General features: G+C 39.2%; 1 protein-coding gene across 6 annotated transcripts in view; it reads right to left on the reverse strand.

Moving 5' to 3' along the window:
• Positions 1–9642: 9642 nt before the first annotated feature.
• Positions 9643–19230, reverse strand: part of MED23 (mediator complex subunit 23) — a 40679-nt gene continuing 31091 nt past the window's right edge. For 4 of the 6 annotated variants that reach the window (XM_072855869.1, XM_072855868.1, XM_072855870.1 and 1 more), the window contains 7 exons: positions 18740–18976; positions 17166–17331; positions 16090–16162; positions 14814–15028; positions 13828–13948; positions 11484–11615; positions 9643–10780 (listed from right to left, as the gene is read on the reverse strand). In XM_072855869.1, coding sequence (XP_072711970.1) covers positions 10607–10780; positions 11484–11615; positions 13828–13948; positions 14814–15028; positions 16090–16162; positions 17166–17331; positions 18740–18976 — 1118 coding nt within the window. In that variant the 3' untranslated portion in view covers positions 9643–10606. Of the gene's footprint in view, positions 10781–11483; positions 11616–13827; positions 13949–14813; positions 15029–16089; positions 16163–17165; positions 17332–17993; positions 18552–18714; positions 18977–19230 lie in introns of those variants that run through there. The other 2 variants (XR_012041486.1, XM_072855872.1) reach the window with 2 other exon arrangements.

The following is a 19230-nucleotide window of genomic DNA, read 5'->3' on the forward strand; positions in this document are numbered from 1 at the left end:
GAAAGAGTTTGCTGATGGATCACAGAAATTGGATTTTTATGGTGTCCCATCCATTTCGAAGGGCTTTCTTTTCTCTGACAGGTTTGACACAGGATGCCACTTCAGAAGCATTGCACATGCTCCAGAGCACCATCTCTATTTTTAATTCATACAACTATCCATCCTGCTTTTTTCTCAAATTAGCTGAACACCGTATGTTCCAACATCTTAATCTGAAAAAATAGGTATACACACACACACAAGTTAAATCCTTCGGGCTGATGTGATGCACATTTGAAAAGTTTTAAATGGAGCATTCATGTCGCGTAACCTGCTTCGGGCCATTGCTCACTTGTGGCTGGCTGCTGAACAACCCCACCAGGGAAACCTGGTGGCGGGGGTGCGTGTGCCTGTCCCAGAAGAAGGCCAAATCCCAGATCCAAATCCCAGTGAAGCGATGACAAAGTTCCACTGGGCTTCACCGAGGTTTGACAGAGGACCTGAAGGAAGATGTCTGAGCAACCTCTCTGTTTTAAGGCTTTCTTACATGAGCCAAAACACTGGGAAACTGCCTAGAGCAGGGACTATCCTAAGGGCTGTACTGGTATTTTGGGATACAACACTAGAAAAGCCTCCTGTGGGTGACAGCTTGAATACACTACATACAGTTACATATGTTTCTAATGTAAATAAGGCCCAGATGAGGAATGTGTATGTGAAAATCTGTTTCACAGCTTGCAGTACTGCAGGTTCTGCTTGCACACTGGCTGGAAATGTTATTAAGCCAACATCTTCTTGAGTGTTGATTTCATGCACCAAGAGAAAAAGAGAATATAATTATAGCACCCTATTATTTTCATTTTGGCTAGAGTGCTCATTTTGAAGAGAAGAAAGTGGTGGCCCAAACTGCCTCTGAGAGAGGCGAAAGCACCATCAACAAGCTCAGTAAAACTCTTTGCAGGCTGGGAGGTTGGACGATTGCCACAGCTGATGTGAGAGCTCATCTCAGAAAGCTATGGAAAATAAAATTACATAGTGACATTCCTTTGCAGGTGGCAAACATCCTAATCACGCTCACGTGTTAGGGTAACTGAGAGAAAAAAAAAATCTAAATAAATAAATTTCTATCAAAGCTGCATTGCAAATATGGTTCATTGCATTTTCCAGAATTCTCAAGTGTTTCTTTAGATTTCCTCTGAAAATAATAATGAGATATTATAGTGAATGTGCTTATTATTTTCTTGATGATTATAATTTCTCTCGTTCTCTTTTAAAGACGAAAAGTCCCATGTCTTCACCAAATAGTTACTTCTGTTTGCGGTATGCATGCTCAGCTCTTGGCTGCTTCACGTGCTCGCAGTGGTGAGGAGCTCAGAACTGGGGCAGGCTGAATCCAGTGGAAGTCATGGCCGGTGGCCACTGAAGTTCTGCAGAGGAAAGCTGTGATGAGAGCAGTGAGAGCGGGAGCATGGAAAAGTGACAGAAATGGGATAATGCCAGCACAGAAACTGCAGAAAACCAAGAAACTGTATTGCAGTGGTTCGTGATGGGGCCACCCTTCATGGGCTGGTCTGAAATCTCTCCATTTGCTCACTGGGTGAGAGAGGAGAAAGCTCAGGGGTGCAGGAGCCGAAGGCGGTGGAGCCCATGAAGGCAGGCATGGAAAGGTGCCTTGTGTCCGTGCTCTGCACGACTCTCCCTTACATGTGCTTGCCCAGTTGTGCCCTGCGTCTGGGGTAGAGTTTCTCGCAAACACTGAAGCACAGGAATTTTAATTTTTTCTCTGAAATGTGGCAATGCACTGTAGGGAATCATGAAAATCCTCTGGCCTTGATTTGTCTGTCTTTTCCTTCAGAAAATGCTGACAAAAAAAACAGAAGATAGAAAAACCCCCAAGGAAAGCTCAAAGGGAATTTGAAATAGTTGCCAGGGTGCAGAGGTGACAGAGTTATTATCGGTCAAGGGTTATTCATGCCTTTGCCTACAGTAAAATGAATGAAAAAAAAAAAAAAAAGAATTTACCTAAATTATAAATAGCAACATGAGATAGGATGTATTCTGTGAAAGCTTTGTCCTTCAAAGATACCCAAGAGGTGCTGCCCAGCGTTGTACATCACGGAAACATGTATTTCTTAAAAACTGCTGAAGTGGCATTTTAGTCATATGAAAGACGGCAAATTAACAGTGTAAGAAAACAGTAAAACAATTACTGCCTTGCAAGAGGCTCAAGGACAAGAAAGCAGTAACTGCTGCTGCTGAGTTTGTGCATTTGTTTTTTCCTGCGGATGGAAAGAAAAACAAATCTACTCCTTCACCCCTGTTGCAGGTGAGGGAAGGCTGTTTTCTGCCAGGAAGACAAGTGAGAATCCGTCATCCAAGGGGAAGGACCAGCCCTGTTTGGTGCAACTCCCCAGCGGCGAAGCAGCACGACAAAATGAGTGTCAAGCTGAAGCCGTGAGCTGGAATAATTGGAGCTCCTCTTTCAAAGGGAGAGGTAGACAGCATCTCTGGCTTTTGTCAGACCAATTTGGAAACACTTTTGGTCGGAGCGTGCGAGGCTGCGAAAGACGAAGTTGCCACTGACTGTGACCTTTCTTCAAGGCTGTTCATTCCTTTTGTGCGAAAAAAGGGACCTCGTGGAAAATATGGAAAACTCTTAGGACATTTTTTCTACTGAGGAGGAAAAGGAGTTTTCACAAATGTTGCTTTCAGGATTGACATTTGTTGTCTTGAACTTAACACAGAAGTTTTTTGGGGAAAATCAGAAGTTAATTTTGTCCAGTGTTCAGAGCCCTCTTTTGGCCTATTTCTCCAAACCCTGAACTTTACAGAGCTCAAAACCAGCTATTAAAATGTGTAAAACTGAATCTAAATATTAAAAGATGCCTTTTTATTAAGAAAAAGGGGGGAGTTAAAATGAAATTACTGTGGTGGTTGTTCTCTTGCATCTGTAGCGTGGGAGCTTTACTCATCCTAATGCTATCTTGAAGAGTGGAGACTGGCACACAGCCGCCTTAACACAATAAAACTTATTTGAGGCTACTTCTTCAACTAGATACAGCACATACAGTGCTTCTGACATGTTAAATTTGAGGTCCACAGGACTCCAGGCCTTAATGGCAATGTCTGGGTGCTGTTCAGACTTCTCTTAGTTGTTTCTTTAATTATAGAGGCAAAATGCTCAGAAAGCCTTTATTGTGCGTGTTGATTTGCACACTGTCAAAATTCAGCTTGACCTGCAACGCGTGAGCCCTCAGTGCCCTCCTCCCTGCACCTACAGCGAGGGACCTCCGAGGGACAAGCAGGGATGGGCCAACAGCCAGGAGGTAGCAGGAGAGGCGAAATCCTCTCCATCCTGACCTCAGGAGGGCCAGGATACTCCCAAGGCATCAGATGTCTTAATCGGAGATCATAGGTAGGAAAGAGACGCTAGGGGCCCTGTTTTCAGCCGCTCTAAGCGTTTGCACTCAACATCTCTGAAAAGGGCATTTTTCTGGAAAAATCTGGTTCTCCAGCCAAGCTCACATGAGGAAAGTGGGCACAAAGCCACCAAAGAAGCAGAGGTGACATGGCTGCTGTGTGACCTGCACTTCCAAAGTGTGGGCACATCCAGGCCTAGAGACCTGTTACCGGCATGAGCTCGGTCCTTTGCAATTCAACCAGCAACAACAGTCTGTGCCGTGGCTTAGTTAGATGAGAACTGCACCCCAAATCTTTATTTCCAACCTCACAGAGCTTCCCACATCACTGATCTACTTGTCAAGCTACTAAGTAGCCTAAACGTGCCCGTTCAACATTTATTACTTCCTTGCATGTGAGTTCCCTCCGCTAACGCGTTCACCACGGGTTGCATCAGCTCCACCTGCAGCATGGAAGCTGGGAGGTGCTCACGATGCCGAACTTCCCCCGGGCCCTGGCGCCTGCCCAGCCTCTCCCACGCCAGCTCCCAGCCGGGATCCACTCCCATAGGGGAAAAGTCATTTTTATTTTCACAGGGCAGTTCTGCAATTATGGAGGAGGGGAGTCAGTGGGGACAAGAATGAGTAGAAAAGGTGGGAAGGGAGAAGTGGAAGCCAGTACTGCTGCTGAACTCTTTATCGTGCATTTTAACATGACTTTTGCTCCCGGAGCAATGTTAATTCTGCAGTGGTGGAGGGGATACATTCTCTGTCTTTCCCCTTTTTATCCATAGTCAGAGCGCTGCTGTTGATTAAAAGAGGCTACGTGCTAGCTGAAGGCAGACGACAATCTGCCTTGCGTGGAGTTAGTCTGCACTCCTTCAATAATTTCATCTACCTTTTTAAAGAAGGCAGCTAAAAAGGGGGATTTACTCCTGTAAGGGCACTTAAAGGCTGTTTCAGCTGGGGCTTGATAATTAAAAAAAAACCAACAGAAAAGATACTGATGTGATAAGCTATGGCCAGTCTCCTTTTTGCTAAATTATGTCTTAGCAAAAAACACATCAAGGAAGGAAGGAGCCTACGGGGATTTTCTTAGAGAATTCAACCTCACAACCCTTCTGAGAACATCAACAGTTTGCATTCCCACCTGTTTATCTCACCCTCACCTCCTAAGGCCCCTCTGCATTTGCCAAACACCTCCATAAAGTCATTCAAAGATATCACACACACATCCTGCTTTTGCAGCACTCACAGGAAAATTGATATACTAATAAGAAAACCCAACAAGTTATTATTTTTTTCTCAACTATACAATTTTTCTTTTCCTGCACACCTTCATTTAGAGGTTTTAAGTTCTTTAGTGCAGAGACTGGTTCGTTCAGGACCTTGTTTTACGCTCTTCACTTTGACAGCATTTAATAAATAATGGCATGCCTGAGTTATAGCTGCAGTGGGAATCAGCACTGAATTTCTCAACTCCAGTGCAATCATACAGATAATGCTATGCTGTCATTTCACACTGAACATGCTAATTGTATTTTATACAACTTTCAATAGAACCTTACTAATTTTAAATGTACCTGCCATTGCTTTCAAGAGCAGCATTGGGAAAATGTGCTTCATCCAAAAAAAAGAAAAAACCCGGAAAAAAAGGAAATGTCATGACAGATACATTCTTCACATTGGTGTTGAAGAGGCCTCTGCAAGTCTTCTGTCTCAGTACAAGTGTTATACAGAAGGACTGTCAGACTATTCTCTGTCTGCTCATTTTTCATTGTTCGTAGCCATCAGTTATCTATTTGTAATGATGTGAATCATGGAACTCACCAACACTTGTACATCCTCTCCTTGCTTGTTTTGCTGTATTTAACATGTCCTAGAGATCACTAGGTATTATATCTGGTGCTGTTAAGCACCAGACTGGATGGTATTCATACAACCCAGCAAGCAGCACCTAGCTTGGCCAGCCAGTCTCCCTCGACTTGATGAGCAGTCAATGGAAAGTGGCAGGCTCCTTCCCAGAGGCCAGTTCAGAGCAAGAACTGAACCGCAGAGGCTTGCAACCATCTCTCCTCCGGCTCCAGAGGGACCCCAATATTACTCGCCTTCCTGATTGCCTCTTTAATACAATACCAACCAACTAACTCATTCACTCTCATTCATCTGCCTTGTGTCTAATGTCCAGTACTGGAGAGGACGAATGGATGCTCTAATGGCTAGTCCAAGAGTGAGGTCATCTGCAGCCTTGTTTTATCATGTATTTTCCAGGGAATGCAATGCAAGCCTTAGCCTATCCCCTCCCAGCACCACAGATAGAACAATATTCCCTCCCAGCCCCCCCCCCCCCACATTACGGAGACATGCATTAAAGAGGCGGAGGTGTCCAAAATCCATACTTTTGGGGACCATAAAAATATAAAGCATATGAATCTTGGTTCATACAAGTGATGAAGAAATTGCATCTGAGAGGCAGTAACTGTGAGAATGGCTCTTGTTGATGTGCAGGCTGATTTGACTCAGGTCAGCCTACAGTGAAAGAGGATCACTTTGCATTTGTGGGCTTACAGCACCACAGCTGGGTTTAAGTGCCCAGGTAGGGCTTACAGATGCAACTCTAACAAAAAGCAGCAGCTTTACTACAGTGAAATGATTTTTTTTTCTTTTCAAATTTCTTTCTTGAATCCTAATGTCACTCAACTGCAAGTTGCTATCGCTTCAATATTTTCTGCTTTCACTTCCATTTGATCTCATCCCCTCAAGTCTTCACCACAATAAACAATTCTGACCCAAACACAGCTTTACATTAGTCTATGTAGCTCTTCTCATGAGCAAAAATCATTAATGGAGTACCACCTTAAATCTGGAATGTCAAACTTCCAATTTATTTATAGAACAAAGATATGAAAGGATCAGAGCCCTGCACAATATGGATGAAATTATATACCTAGAAACTATTTAATAACGTTGGGTTTCTTCCCTGTGCCTGCATGGCCTCCCTCAGTCTCTCCTCCTTCATGCAGCTCAGCCTTTCGCTTCAAAGGCATCTGGGTTGCTTTAAAAATTTCCCATGCAGCACTATGTGGGGGCAATTAGGTATGGGGGCATTTCAGCTTTTTAATTAAAAGTTAAACTATAAAGCAGACTGGCCCTGCTCAGTGCTGAAACAGGGTTAGGGCAGAACTATAGATCCTCTGCCTTTGATGGCTGACAGGAACCCATTGCATTCCTCTCACCAGGACACAGACAGGATTCCCTCACATTTCAAGAGAAAAATATGAGAAGGTGCCCATCTATCTTTAAAACAACTCACTCCTAGTAAACTATTAAATCTGACATCAAATGCACACCACCAAGTCACAGAGTGGTCTCTGTGTGAAACACTAATGAGGTGAAGGACCAGACTTGAACAGCACTACAATTCACAAGAGCTTATACAGAACAAACATACGGCAGAAGGAAGGGGAAGAAGAGAAAAAAAAAAGACAAGACCTTTCTTCCGATTCAAATGATTAGAAGAAAGGATGGAGAAACACACTGGTCTCTCTCTGACTACTGCTAATAGCAGATGCGCAAGTGAAAAAATAGGGGGTTGGATGGGAACCTCTCCATGTGGAGTTTATGGATCGTAAACCAGAAAAAGAAGTTTGTGCCTTACTGAGCTTGTATTTGCTGAAGGAACAAAGGCACAGTGGAAACCAAAAACATTCTCTGCCTTTTGGAGCTGCAGAGGGTACTGCAAATTAAATACTGCGTGAACATTTTATTCAAATATTAATTCCCTATTGTAAGATTACTTTCAGCACTAGGTATGGTGGGGGTAAGCCCATCTTGTAGAGAGTCACAGGAGTAAGTGAATTCAACAGTCAAAGCAGCCATTTACAGTGATACTGTCTTCATTTGGTGCACCTTCAGAAAAGGCTGCATGATTTCCAGGATGGTCTGCCAAGCCACAAGTATTTATTTATGTCCTAAAAAGTCTTAGTGCTAAAAATCAAAGTCAAATACACTGTTCTTATCTATTGCTTATTTTTTGAGGTGATTTAAGTACAAAAATCTCTCATCAACTCTGGTAACTGTTGCATGCATCAAGTGATTGGCTTTTAAAAAAAAAAAATCTGTGACAATTTTGAAAGATTAGAAATCTTTGTATATGATTGGAAGATTTTGCAAATCCTATAGCTCTAGGGAGTCCTCCAGCAAACTTGTTTATGAAAAAGAGAAATAACAAAGCATATTTTAAACATCAAGGACAACAGTATAGTATGGCTTTCTAAGTTGTTAAATCTTGGATCAAAATGTTGGTAGATCCAAGGAAGATCTGCGTGTTCAGGATGTTGCATTATACACACAATCAACTGAAGATCAGATTAGATTTTTTGAAGAAATCTCCCTCTGGTGGTTAAAGAGGGAATACAATTATTTTTAACCATCTGTTGACTCAGCCAGCCATATTATAATAGACTGTTCAAGTCTTACTAAATAAATATTCTCTGTAAAAGTCAGACGAGGTGGAGGAAGCCTGGTACTATTGTGTCCACTCCATACTGGCTACCTGTAATTTGGAATACAAAAAACCCTAAAAAAAAGCCAGAACCAAAACCTCGGACTTAAGTTTCCCCTCACTACTCACAACTGCTGAGAGTTCAGCAGAGGGCCAAATGCAGTATTTTGAATTTTAAAAACCAGCCATACGACAGCCATAATCCATGACAAACATAAGTCTGAAATTACATTGGAATTTTGTCTTGCTGTGCTAGTACTTTAGAAAGTAAATTTGGTTAGCTGAATTTTAAAGGGTAAATTATTTAACTCAAAGAAATCATTGTTAAGAATTCATTTTTAGACCAGTACTGCTGAAGATGCAAGTGTAGATTTTAGCAGAAGAGACACCTTATTTCAACTAGTGGGCGTTCAGCATCTTCAGAAACCTTGGTGAAACCTTCAGAAACCTTTGCAGAGAGTGAGTGTGCATGCTCAGAGGAAGAGACAGTCTTCCCTTTGCCTTTTGTAATATGTGAACCATGTAAATCACTAATTCTGCTAGGTAAGCAAGGGCTCAGGGTCCTGATTTGTAGCACTGTTAGTGGGATATACAGCCTTTAAGCTCTAAGTCAAAAGTTCAAATGTAGTCCAGTATTGATGAAACACAAGTTTTTCAATGATTTGCTAGTGCCAGCCCAGCTGTGGCAAATCACCTCCACATAGTGCAAGGCCAGTGTATTAAAGCTGAATGAGGGAGCTGTTTTTGTATGCTGCTGTTGCCTGCCACTGCACTCAATAATTTAATTTTCCAGTCCTACAAGAGAAAGGAAAAAAACAAACCAAAACGAAGAACACCCAAAGCTTTAAAGAATTCCAACAGCTCTCATGATTTTGCTTCTGAAGACAGTTATCCAACTTCCTCGATACTATCTCTGAAATCCCAGTGACTGAGAACAGGTGCTAGTTTAAATATTAAAAAGGACACTCTGGGTCCCACATCAAGCACCAAAACTATTTCAATACGAAAAAAGACAATTCAGAAAGATGCCTGTGGTGTTAGCATTAGCTCAGTTAGGATATGCATGCAGAATAGCCACTAAACATACTGTTTCTACAGGCTTTTCTGTTTGTGTGCCCAAAAACTGTTTAGGAAGAGAAAGAAGTCTTAAACACATAGTTTCACTGCCAACAGAAATTTGCAAACCCATGACCAGAATTTTGCTTCTCAAGTCCGCCCCAGAAAGCCTACGGGAAGGCCTGTACAGAACGGTCCACTGGATTTTTGAAGACCAACTATGTTCATCTTGTTATCAAAACTGAGCCCAATGGTATTAGTGTTACTCGACTCTGGAATGGAATACAATAACTTTTAAACTAAACATACAGGATATAACAGGCAAACGTTCTCCTTTCAGACTATAAATTCATTGAAGAGCACTCACAGTTCTCTGTTACTCAAATTACACTTGGCAGAATTTAGGATCCAAGTACAATACAAATGACAGCAGTTTCCAGCAATCCAGGTTTGCTGTCCTTCAAAAACAGACAAAAAACTTCCACCCATTGAATCAACAACTCCTTTTCATAACTGTTAAATTTTTACAGAGAGGTATAAATCAGACCTGACCTTACTAATGTGGACTCTATTTGTACGGGCTAAAATTGGCATTATTGTAAAGCTGATAGAGAACTTGGGACATGGAATTATACTTGCTATGGTCAATCATTATTTTTAAGGTAATGGGTATGGAAAATAAATAAGCTTAACAATACTAACACAGTCTCTTAAAGTGTTCTTTTTTTAATTAAAAAAGTTCGTCAAACAAGATGAGTATTAACAAAACATTGAGCCTTTCAATTCTGTTATCAAAACCTGCTGAACACAGTACACATAAAACTTAAAGTAGAGTATCATACAAATCTAAAATATAATAAAATATCAATAAAATTCATGTGATTGACTTAATAAAAACTACACCATTTCCCAAATAGGAAAGATAAAATATGAACCAGCACAGCTTGAACTGAGTATGCAGACTTCCAATAGCTTCATTAGAGACAGCCTCTGGGTAGTAATCTAACAGTCTAGTAATCGATGCTAGACTGTTAGATTACTACCCATGGCTCATCTGTTGAATGTAAACTGTACATACAAAATTTACAGATATTTTCAAAGGCTCATTCTTAGTCTTTGGAAAGATGTTACAATTAACTCAATACAATTGATGCAACCTCTCTGTCTAGGAGCATTTCTATATAAGGGCTTAACTTGTCTGCCCAAAAGACAGAAAGAATTTAAATTCTTCTGTTGGACAAAAAGAATAGAAATTTTTAATAAGGCAGAACCCAAATTTAAAAAGGCCATTTTCTACCAGGCTACATACATTGAGTGTCTTTTCATATCACATACAGAAAGAAAGGAAAAATCCAGATGACTCAAACGAGGATAGGGAGCAGGATATTGTAAACTCTTCAGAAATCCATGCATTTGCTTGCAGAGAATCTTTACTCAGTGCTTTCAGAGAAAGGCAACAGGTACCTCATCTAGTGTCCGATATAAACAGGTAAGAAGACTGGCATGCATAGAGTTAGACAGCTTCATTATGCAAAAGAAAACAAAGCAGAAATCTGTACATGGTTCTCTTTCCTTTTATACAGCATACCAGATTTCAGATCAGCTGATCTTTCACCTTGTTCAGTAACAGAAGGAAGCCTTCACATCAAGGCCAGCTGAACACTTCATTTCACTGTGTTACTGGCAAAGCAACATTAACAGGCACTTGGCTAGGCTGTTGTGCTGGTGACCCATTATTGAGAGGCTGTTGTGCAACAGCAGCTGGTTCCATTTTGCTGATGTGTGTTATGAAGCGTAACCGAAGTTTCAAAGCTGGTCTTAAATTACAAATTATTTTTTCAACCTGTTTAAAAAAAAAAACAAGCAGACATACATTTGGTAAAACAGGATTATTTTGACATATGTCGCTACTGTACACAAACATCACATTAGCACAATGAAAAAAGGAAAAAGATCTAGTAAATAGTGGTATTTATGTTAATATTTTATTTACCATGTTGACTTCTGGACCTCTTCTGATAACTAACCTTAAAGAAAAACCCACCCTCACTGGTGTAACAGTTGTACACCAAAGCTTTGCAAAACAAGTCACACAACTGACACTTTTAAAAGTGCATACTGTTATAGACTAAACTTAAATTGGGTGAACGATTTTTCACTGAACATAGATGCGTTCTTGCTTTTGTCACATGTCAAGTTATATTAATGAATCAGAAATTAGGTAAAAACTTAAAAGATACAGACTGAAATGAGGAAAAGTTATGAAACATCCAATAGCTTTATTTCTAGTGATTGCTTTAATAATAGTACTTAAAGCACCCTCAAGCTACATCTTACATTTCAGACCGCAGAAATTAATCTTGAAATCTGAGATACCTTGCCTACTGTATCTGAAGATTTTAAATGTGTAGAAGTGCACCAGATTCCTAATTTGCATATAGAGACTAGTCAATTGTTAAGCATTTTGTTGTACTGCTACCTATGAAAACAATTCATTAAAAGATTAAATTGCTATATGGAAAGAAAGATAAAAGTTGTTTACTTACTTGGTCTTTCACACTGTCGCCTGTAAACATATACTTCATATGATACAAGAAGTCACATATAGGATCCATGTAGTTCAGGTGTGAGCTGTATCGATCTGCATTCAGAAGCATTTCATAAAATGCCACTCCAATCTGTTTCCACAGACACAAAAAGCACCCCAAATGAAAACATCTTTTAAAATGCTTTAGAGTAGAAACACAGTTAAACACTGTAAGGAATATATGTACTGCTTTTTAAGTATCTGTGATTCCTAACTATTTACTTTCTTGCAAGGACAAATGGGCAGGTCTAACTCACCCCATTATGCTTAACTAAATGATCCTGTTTTCCCCAAGTTAACTTCCAGTGAGCGCAATGATGGTGTTTCGGTACGTGCTATGTAATTAGTGCTTAAACATCATTGACTGCAATATGGTTTGAGTAAGCGCCTACAAAATTTGGAAAAGTAGACCTAGTAAATAACTAGGAAAAGTTTAGCACAAGATTTGAGTCTTGCAGAGAGAAGACATTACAGTTTACTGCATTGAGCTTTGACCAATTCAGCCCTGAATTGGCCAGGCAGTTGGACTAGATGATCATTGTAGGTCCCTTCCAACTGAAATAGTCTATTCTATCTAGACTCCAGCAAGGTCTTCAGTAAATACGTACAGTGCATTTTAATGGTTCAAGCATTCTCTACAAAGAGTTTACAACTACAGTGTTTGAATACACTTACTAAGGAAGCGTTGTGTGCAAACATATGTACGCTTATGACCATTTAAAGGTGGCAATGTGAAACTTGAACTTTGTGCTTGGTTGTTTAAGTCACAATAGTTGCTGCCCACTCTGAGGGCAGTAACTCCTCGCAATTTCTTCACACTGAAATCAACTCCTCGCAAAGAAAAAGGAGCGGTATGGAATGTTAAGAAGCAGGAAAGATGTCAGCTTTTTAACTTTTCTTGTATTTTGGCTCAATACAGAGAATGCAGGCACAGAAAAAAACTTTCTTCCTGACAGAGGAAGGAAGAAACCAGTCAAAGCAATACTTACAAGCTATTTATAGTACTATACAGGAAACTATAAAATCATACTGATCCATGCCTAAACAGTACTTTCTGTTGCTCTCCAGTACTTTTACTTAAGCACTGCTTTATGAAAAAACTTTTCGGAGTGACTTTTATTGTAGCTTTAAGACCAAAAAAAAACAAAGAAAAAAGAAAAAGAAAGGAAAAAACCCACATTCCTACAGAATTCCATATGTATTTTTTGTTTCATACTTCCAAAGTATACTTAAAAAGAACCAGAAAAGGCCGTAACTCAGGGGCAAAACTGAAAGAAATATGTAAACAAGTATACAGAAACACTGCCATATGATTATTTAACTACCTTATACAGTTTCTTACCATATCCTGCGTTCATGATATATCCAAACCCATGAGTTTTGTAACTTTTGTTCCCTTCTCCCACTGTGTATGCATCCCTACACTTTTTGACTTCTTCGCAAAACAATGTATGCAAACTAAATATTTTAGAAAGAACTGGGCAGGGGGGAGGGCGTTGCAGCACAGGAACTAATGGGGACCTAGGAAGGTTAAGAGTGAAGTCCCCAGCACAGGCATTGGTAACTGGGGATGAAAAAGTAATCAGTGGTGATGATAGACCTATATGTTTCGTTGGTCAGACTTGAGAAGGATACAAGATGCATACTTGACATGTAGGCTTTGTGTATATTTCCTGACAGCATAGATATTTAAAGACTTAGGATTCCCAGGTTAAGCTGTTCTTTCTAGAAGGGTCTCTGCTACCAGCCATTTTTCAGCTCACCTGCCTACTGGCCAGCTCCATCTCTTTTCTCCTCCCCTACCCTTATCCACACTGATATGAACGTGAGAAACAGCTTGTACTCCTCCATCCTCACAATCCAGCTCTCGCATACTTCCTTCCCTTTAAAAGCACAGAAGCTTTTAAAACAGGCAGTAAGTCTGATGCATATTCTGCAAGCAGTTTGAGAACCGAAGAAAGCATGTCTTGCCTGCGATTTTGGGGGTTGTATTTTTGTTTGTTTTTTGTTTTGTTTCTGTTTGCTGCTGCTGTTCTGTTTTTTTTGTGGGTTTTTTGTTTTTAAAAACAAACAAACAAACAAAAGTGCTAGGTGTTTTATCCTGAACCAAGCTGACAAGATTTCAGTTCACTGGGTAGCTGAGTACCAACTCAGCAATTCAGATCCTTGACAATACTATTTAATTTGTACAGAATTTAATTCTCAAAGTTTGTCAAAGATCTCTATCAGATTCTGCCTTGTAATATAATTGCTAAGTTAAAATAATATATACTGTATAAAGTAGACCAAGAGCTACACTTTACCTCTATCATGCATCGTGTCCTCTCCTGCTGGAACCGTTGTAGAAAAGGACCAACAAGGTGGTAAACGTAGAGTAACTGAAACTCTGTTTTCACTATGGGTATCAATACTTCTGTGAGGAACCTGTAGTATTTCAAGACACTTCATATTTCAACTGGAGGTTTTCGGTTTTTTTTCCTTCTTTCCCCTACCCCAAATTCTAGCCAAAACATCACATTTTCTCTCACAGATTTGGGCCTTCATTTTAGAAAATACAGTGTAGTTATGCAAATATTAGTTATTTCAAGTATTAGTTATTTCAGTGAAGCTCTAGCACATTTCCAGACATTATTACTGGCCTAGAACAGGCAACAATTCTAAGCTCAGCAGAATGCTACACACAGTCAAAAAGCTGTCCTCTGATGTTTTAACACTAGCCTTAAATCAAGGTTCAGTATTAACTGAGAGGAATACATCATACCACCTTCATTTTTGTCCAATATTTCAAGACTTAGTAAGTGAAGTCTGTTAGTTCTCTCATTAACATGGCACTGGGGAAAGTCTAATCAACTTTTTAATGCAGTCGTATTTTTCACTTGCTTTAATGATTAAGTGGACCACTACAACTTCCTTCAGTCAGCAAAGCATCTCAACTTGCAGCTAGAGGGTACTTACTAGAATTAAGGATACATTTACTGATTACATTTGATGCTTTAGGAATATGCTACCGTCAATGGTTTAAGAAAAATTGAAATTAATAAAAGCTAATGAAGATAAAAAAGGCTCATTAAAGGCAGTCACACTCTAGATGAAAGCCCTGAAGCTTAGAGATAACTAGAGTTATGTCAGTGGAAGAGGAAGCTGGAAAAAAACTTGTGATCTATATGGCGAGTTTTGGAGCTCCCCTGTACATATTTGCTGGTATAAGTGCTACGGGTACAGCTTTGTTATTTACAATATGCATGGAATTTAAAAGATAGATTAAATCATCAAATATCATTACACCTACTTAGGAATGAGAGAAAGCTGTCCAATGCTAGAATGATGCCAGACAGCATGTGCCAAAGCCAAAGTGTAGCTACAACTCATCTCGGAATAAGACTGGTGACATGCTGTGAAGTCAAACAGCTGGAATGGGTAACCAACCCACTCTGTTTCTGACGTCAAGCTGGGACTGTTGATAACGCTCACAATGCGATCATGGAGAACAATCCAGTACGGCTCCTGGAAAAAACAAAAAGTTGGAATTGCTTCTGAAAAGAACACCATCTAAGACAATGCTTCCTCATCTCTTTCTAGTATTATTGCATTTCTAAAATGTTTTCAACTGCCTGACAAACACTAAATTTAAGAAGCACAATACAGAAAGCATCCATGTTAGCGGATGTGGCACACTCAAGGGTGAGGCATTATCAAGATATATTTCACGAATTTAATTATTTAGCTAGCTAATATAAAGGTCTCCAAAAGAAGCAGAGCAGAGGCAAAAAGCCTTAATGGAAGGAGACTGAGAATCTTCTGAGTACAGGCACAAACATACCAAAAATCTAAGATGGAAACAGGAAACAAAAAAGGTATAAAAGTCAAAGAATACAGATGAAGATGCAAAGAGATGGAACAGGAAGAATAACAAGAAGCATTATAAAAATAAGGATTAAATCCATGTTAGCTTTCTTCCAAGAAAAGGAACCATTTTGCTGGGGGAGAGAAGTTGCAAGGAAAGGGTAACTGTTGCACATATAAGCAACAGGTAAGCAAGATCAAAATTATTCAGGCACTCCCGGTCAGGTATCAAGAATCATTATATTTTGAATATCAAAGTTTCTACTGATGCACGAACTCTAATACTGCATACATTTGCTTTTGCAGTTTTAGGCACCTCATTTACATGGTTTAAGAGATACAGGGTGTGCATGTGCAAGCATTAATAGAAAATTAGCTTTGCATCAGAACCTTTATAGTCCTTCTTATTTCATAGTTCCAGTTCTCAATTAATACTACACAGGTGGCATTTAACTATGTTTTTAAACTGGGGTGATTACTTCTTTTCACCCTAGCCTCAAAACATAACACAAAACCAGAAAACCTGGTCAATTTTTCCATGCAGGAGGAAGAGATGTTTCTCAAACATGCAAGTAGCCTTCTGAATAGCTCTCTGTGGAATCTACAGATGTTGGCTATCACATTGCAAACTGTGGAAGCTTTTACAACATACAATAGAAAGATGATAAACCTTACATGGAAGGAGATTTTTTTTTATTTTAAAATACAACATATTGACTCACTGGTAAAGCTGTGATAATTAGTCCAATTGCATTCATCCAAGCTGTGATATTCTCTCTTGGCACCAGGGGTTGACTAGAGACAGAGAAAAAGAAAACTGAAGCTCTGAAATTCACAATTGGAATTTGTGCTTCTGGTGCACCTAAAGACAAGGTATACTTATGCAAAGAATATTTCTCAAGTTGAGAGAAGTATACACATACAGGTATTTAGGAGAGCAAACAGACTGTATAAATGCCATTGTGATGTTTCTTGCAAAACTTTGTTCAGGCATGATTTTGCATTAGTAGATTCAAAGGCTGTTATCACGCTGTTCTGCCTACTGAACAGGCTTTGGTGATTAAGGGTTACTTGTCCTTTATTGACTCCTTCCCTCCATGTGCCCCAAACAGAGCTAACAATAATATATTACGAAGCTGAAGGAGGCTGAAACAAATCATTTCAGTTTGTCATTGCTCAAAGATGACATGTGAATCATCAAGAATACTAGGTCCTTTCTTTCACCTACTTTTACCAGTGGCTGAGCAAGAAACAGCACTACAGGTCAAACTTAATAGATCATGACAAAAGGCTAGTCTTGGCACACCACTCTGTTTCAAAATACTTCTGATTTTACATTAGCATCAGGAGGATTCAGAGTCCTACCGAATGCTTCCTGCCCCTTTCTTTGCGTTGAAAGATGATGTGATATTAACTGATGAAATGTCCTCCTCCCAGCACAGCTGAAAGGAGAACAGACTTTTTCCAGCCTCCGTGCCACTGAACCCACTGAACAAGTTCTTTGCCTGGGCGAAGTCTTCCCTCTGTCTTTAAGGGGATCATGCTGAATCAACTGTTCCTGAAGCACACACAATCCACTACAGCACAGAAATGCAACACTTTTTCTGATCAATTTTTCTGATTGATCCCTATAGCCTTGTTTGTCCTCCAAAAATACTTTATATATAAAACTTAAAGTACTTAAAGTACTTAATTAAAAACTTATAAAAAACAAAGAAAATTAGTATCACAGACTACCTTAGCAATCTCTAATTATGTACTATATATTGCAGAAAACAGTTTCAGAGAGCCAACGTACCTCTTCAGCACAACATTCAGCAGTGCATTGCCCACATCCTTCCCTGGAACAACCAGAGCCATGAGCTCAACACAGGTAACATGGAGAGCGTGGGCAGCTGGGTTAGGAAACTCATTGAACCTCCAGTCACAATTCGGAAATGGACCGGGTGATTTGCCTGCCATAGGTAGCAACAATTAAGGAAAAAAAGCTGCCCCAACATGGACTAGTGTAAGCAGCACACTGCTTAAAAATATATGTATATACCACACATACTAAGTTGAATTGAAATGAAAGATAAGTTACTGAGAACAAATAAAATAACCACATTTCATAAAAATAAGACATATGGACAAAAGTATGAATATAAGGCAATGATAGTCAATCACTGAAGGACTTGCATGAATACATAGCTATAAATATATCACACGCACAAGGTCATGCAGAGGATAAATGTGCCCAATTAAGAGGTGGAAAAAAACAACATCAACCATCTCATTCACCATCTGCTTCCAAGACAAGAAGATGAAAATAAGAAGAATTTTCTACTCTGCATAATCTGAAACCATTAATTTGCTTCAGTATAAGATCTTCTAGCAGACTTCCAGGGTGACATTTTATGCAAAATGAGCACCTGCTTAGTCTCTGAAAATATTCTACTTTCCCAACCAAGACTAACTCATTTGAGCTACATATAGAAACCATCTCCAAACACACTGTTAACATTTGCATAAAAGTAGGGGTTTATATAATTTTAGCTTTCTTGAAAGACGTTTATTAGATCTCTCAAGTTACACATAAGAGAAAGGCAAGTTAGGGAAGAGGAGTGAAGGAAGACACATAACATCCAGCAAATTGGTCAATTCCCATAAAGATGACCCAGAAAGAAGACAAAGTTCAGGGAGATTCCACTAGTGCTATTCTCTAGAACATAGCTGCATGGGTTCACCAGCTATTTCCACAGAAATTTAAATCAGCTGTAGTGATAATTGTAAAAATTAAAAGGCAGCAATTAAGAAAATGTAGGTTTGCATTAAAAATATAACTTCTAGCTTTTCGCTCCTAAAAACCAGATTCTCAGCAGTTGCTAACAGCACATATACCTATCTTCAACTAGACACAGCTAGTTATATACCATCTTAATTGTGGCACTGTTTACAATATTTTATTCTCAGTAATATTGATAATGGCATTAGAAAAAAGTAATCTCATTTTCTACATTTTTTTAAAATACTCATTCTTTGTATCAAGCTGATATTACATGGCAATTAGAATTCAATTCAGAATGCATAACATCAGTATTCGTATTTATAAGTGATGCATTAAGCAGTGAAATATTTATACAGCTGTACTGTACTTTGTTTTCACCATATCTTCCAAGATGTTTTTACTAGGGCAGCACAGTTCCTGTGTAGAATAAAAAAAAAAGTACATTGAAGTAAACTAATATGAATTTAGACTGATATATGCAGCTAAATAAAGACTCCAAGCTTTATTTTTTATCTGAATAGATGGAAATCAAACTTTATATTTTGATGAAACAAAGCTATAAGACATTGGCACAGCTTACTTAATGCAAACTTTAAGAAGGATATTGTCTACTAGTCTTCCAATGAGTTTACAATAGTAAGTGTCATCAGGAATCCATGGATTATCTTCTCGGGCATTCATAGCACATTTGAGATAAGTATCACTTAGACACCAGCCTAGTGGGCGATTATCTTTGAGAGAGCCAATTATGGCATGAACAAGTTTTCTCTTGAGGTTTGTGCGCTCTCTGAGATGCCTCTCATAATAATGAAGAGTGTTGTACAGGTAAGTCACTGGACGGTCTGCCAAGAAGAAAAGGAAAACAAAACCCAGAAATAACTTCCAGCATCACTGTTATGTTTATGGTGGCAAACATAAAATTAAAATCAACAGCTCTACAAGACTAAGTTGTATGTATCTAAAACCAGCACATATGGAATTGACTTGCGTTCTTTATTTCACTATACTCTACAACATTGATTTTTCTTTGTCTTGTACATATTCTTTAATGTGTGTGCAGAAGGGTAGGAGTCGAGCAAAGAAAATCAGTATTACT

Source organism: Ciconia boyciana, chromosome 3, assembly GCF_034638445.1.
Source record: "Ciconia boyciana chromosome 3, ASM3463844v1, whole genome shotgun sequence".
NCBI classification, from domain to species: domain Eukaryota; kingdom Metazoa; phylum Chordata; class Aves; order Ciconiiformes; family Ciconiidae; genus Ciconia; species Ciconia boyciana.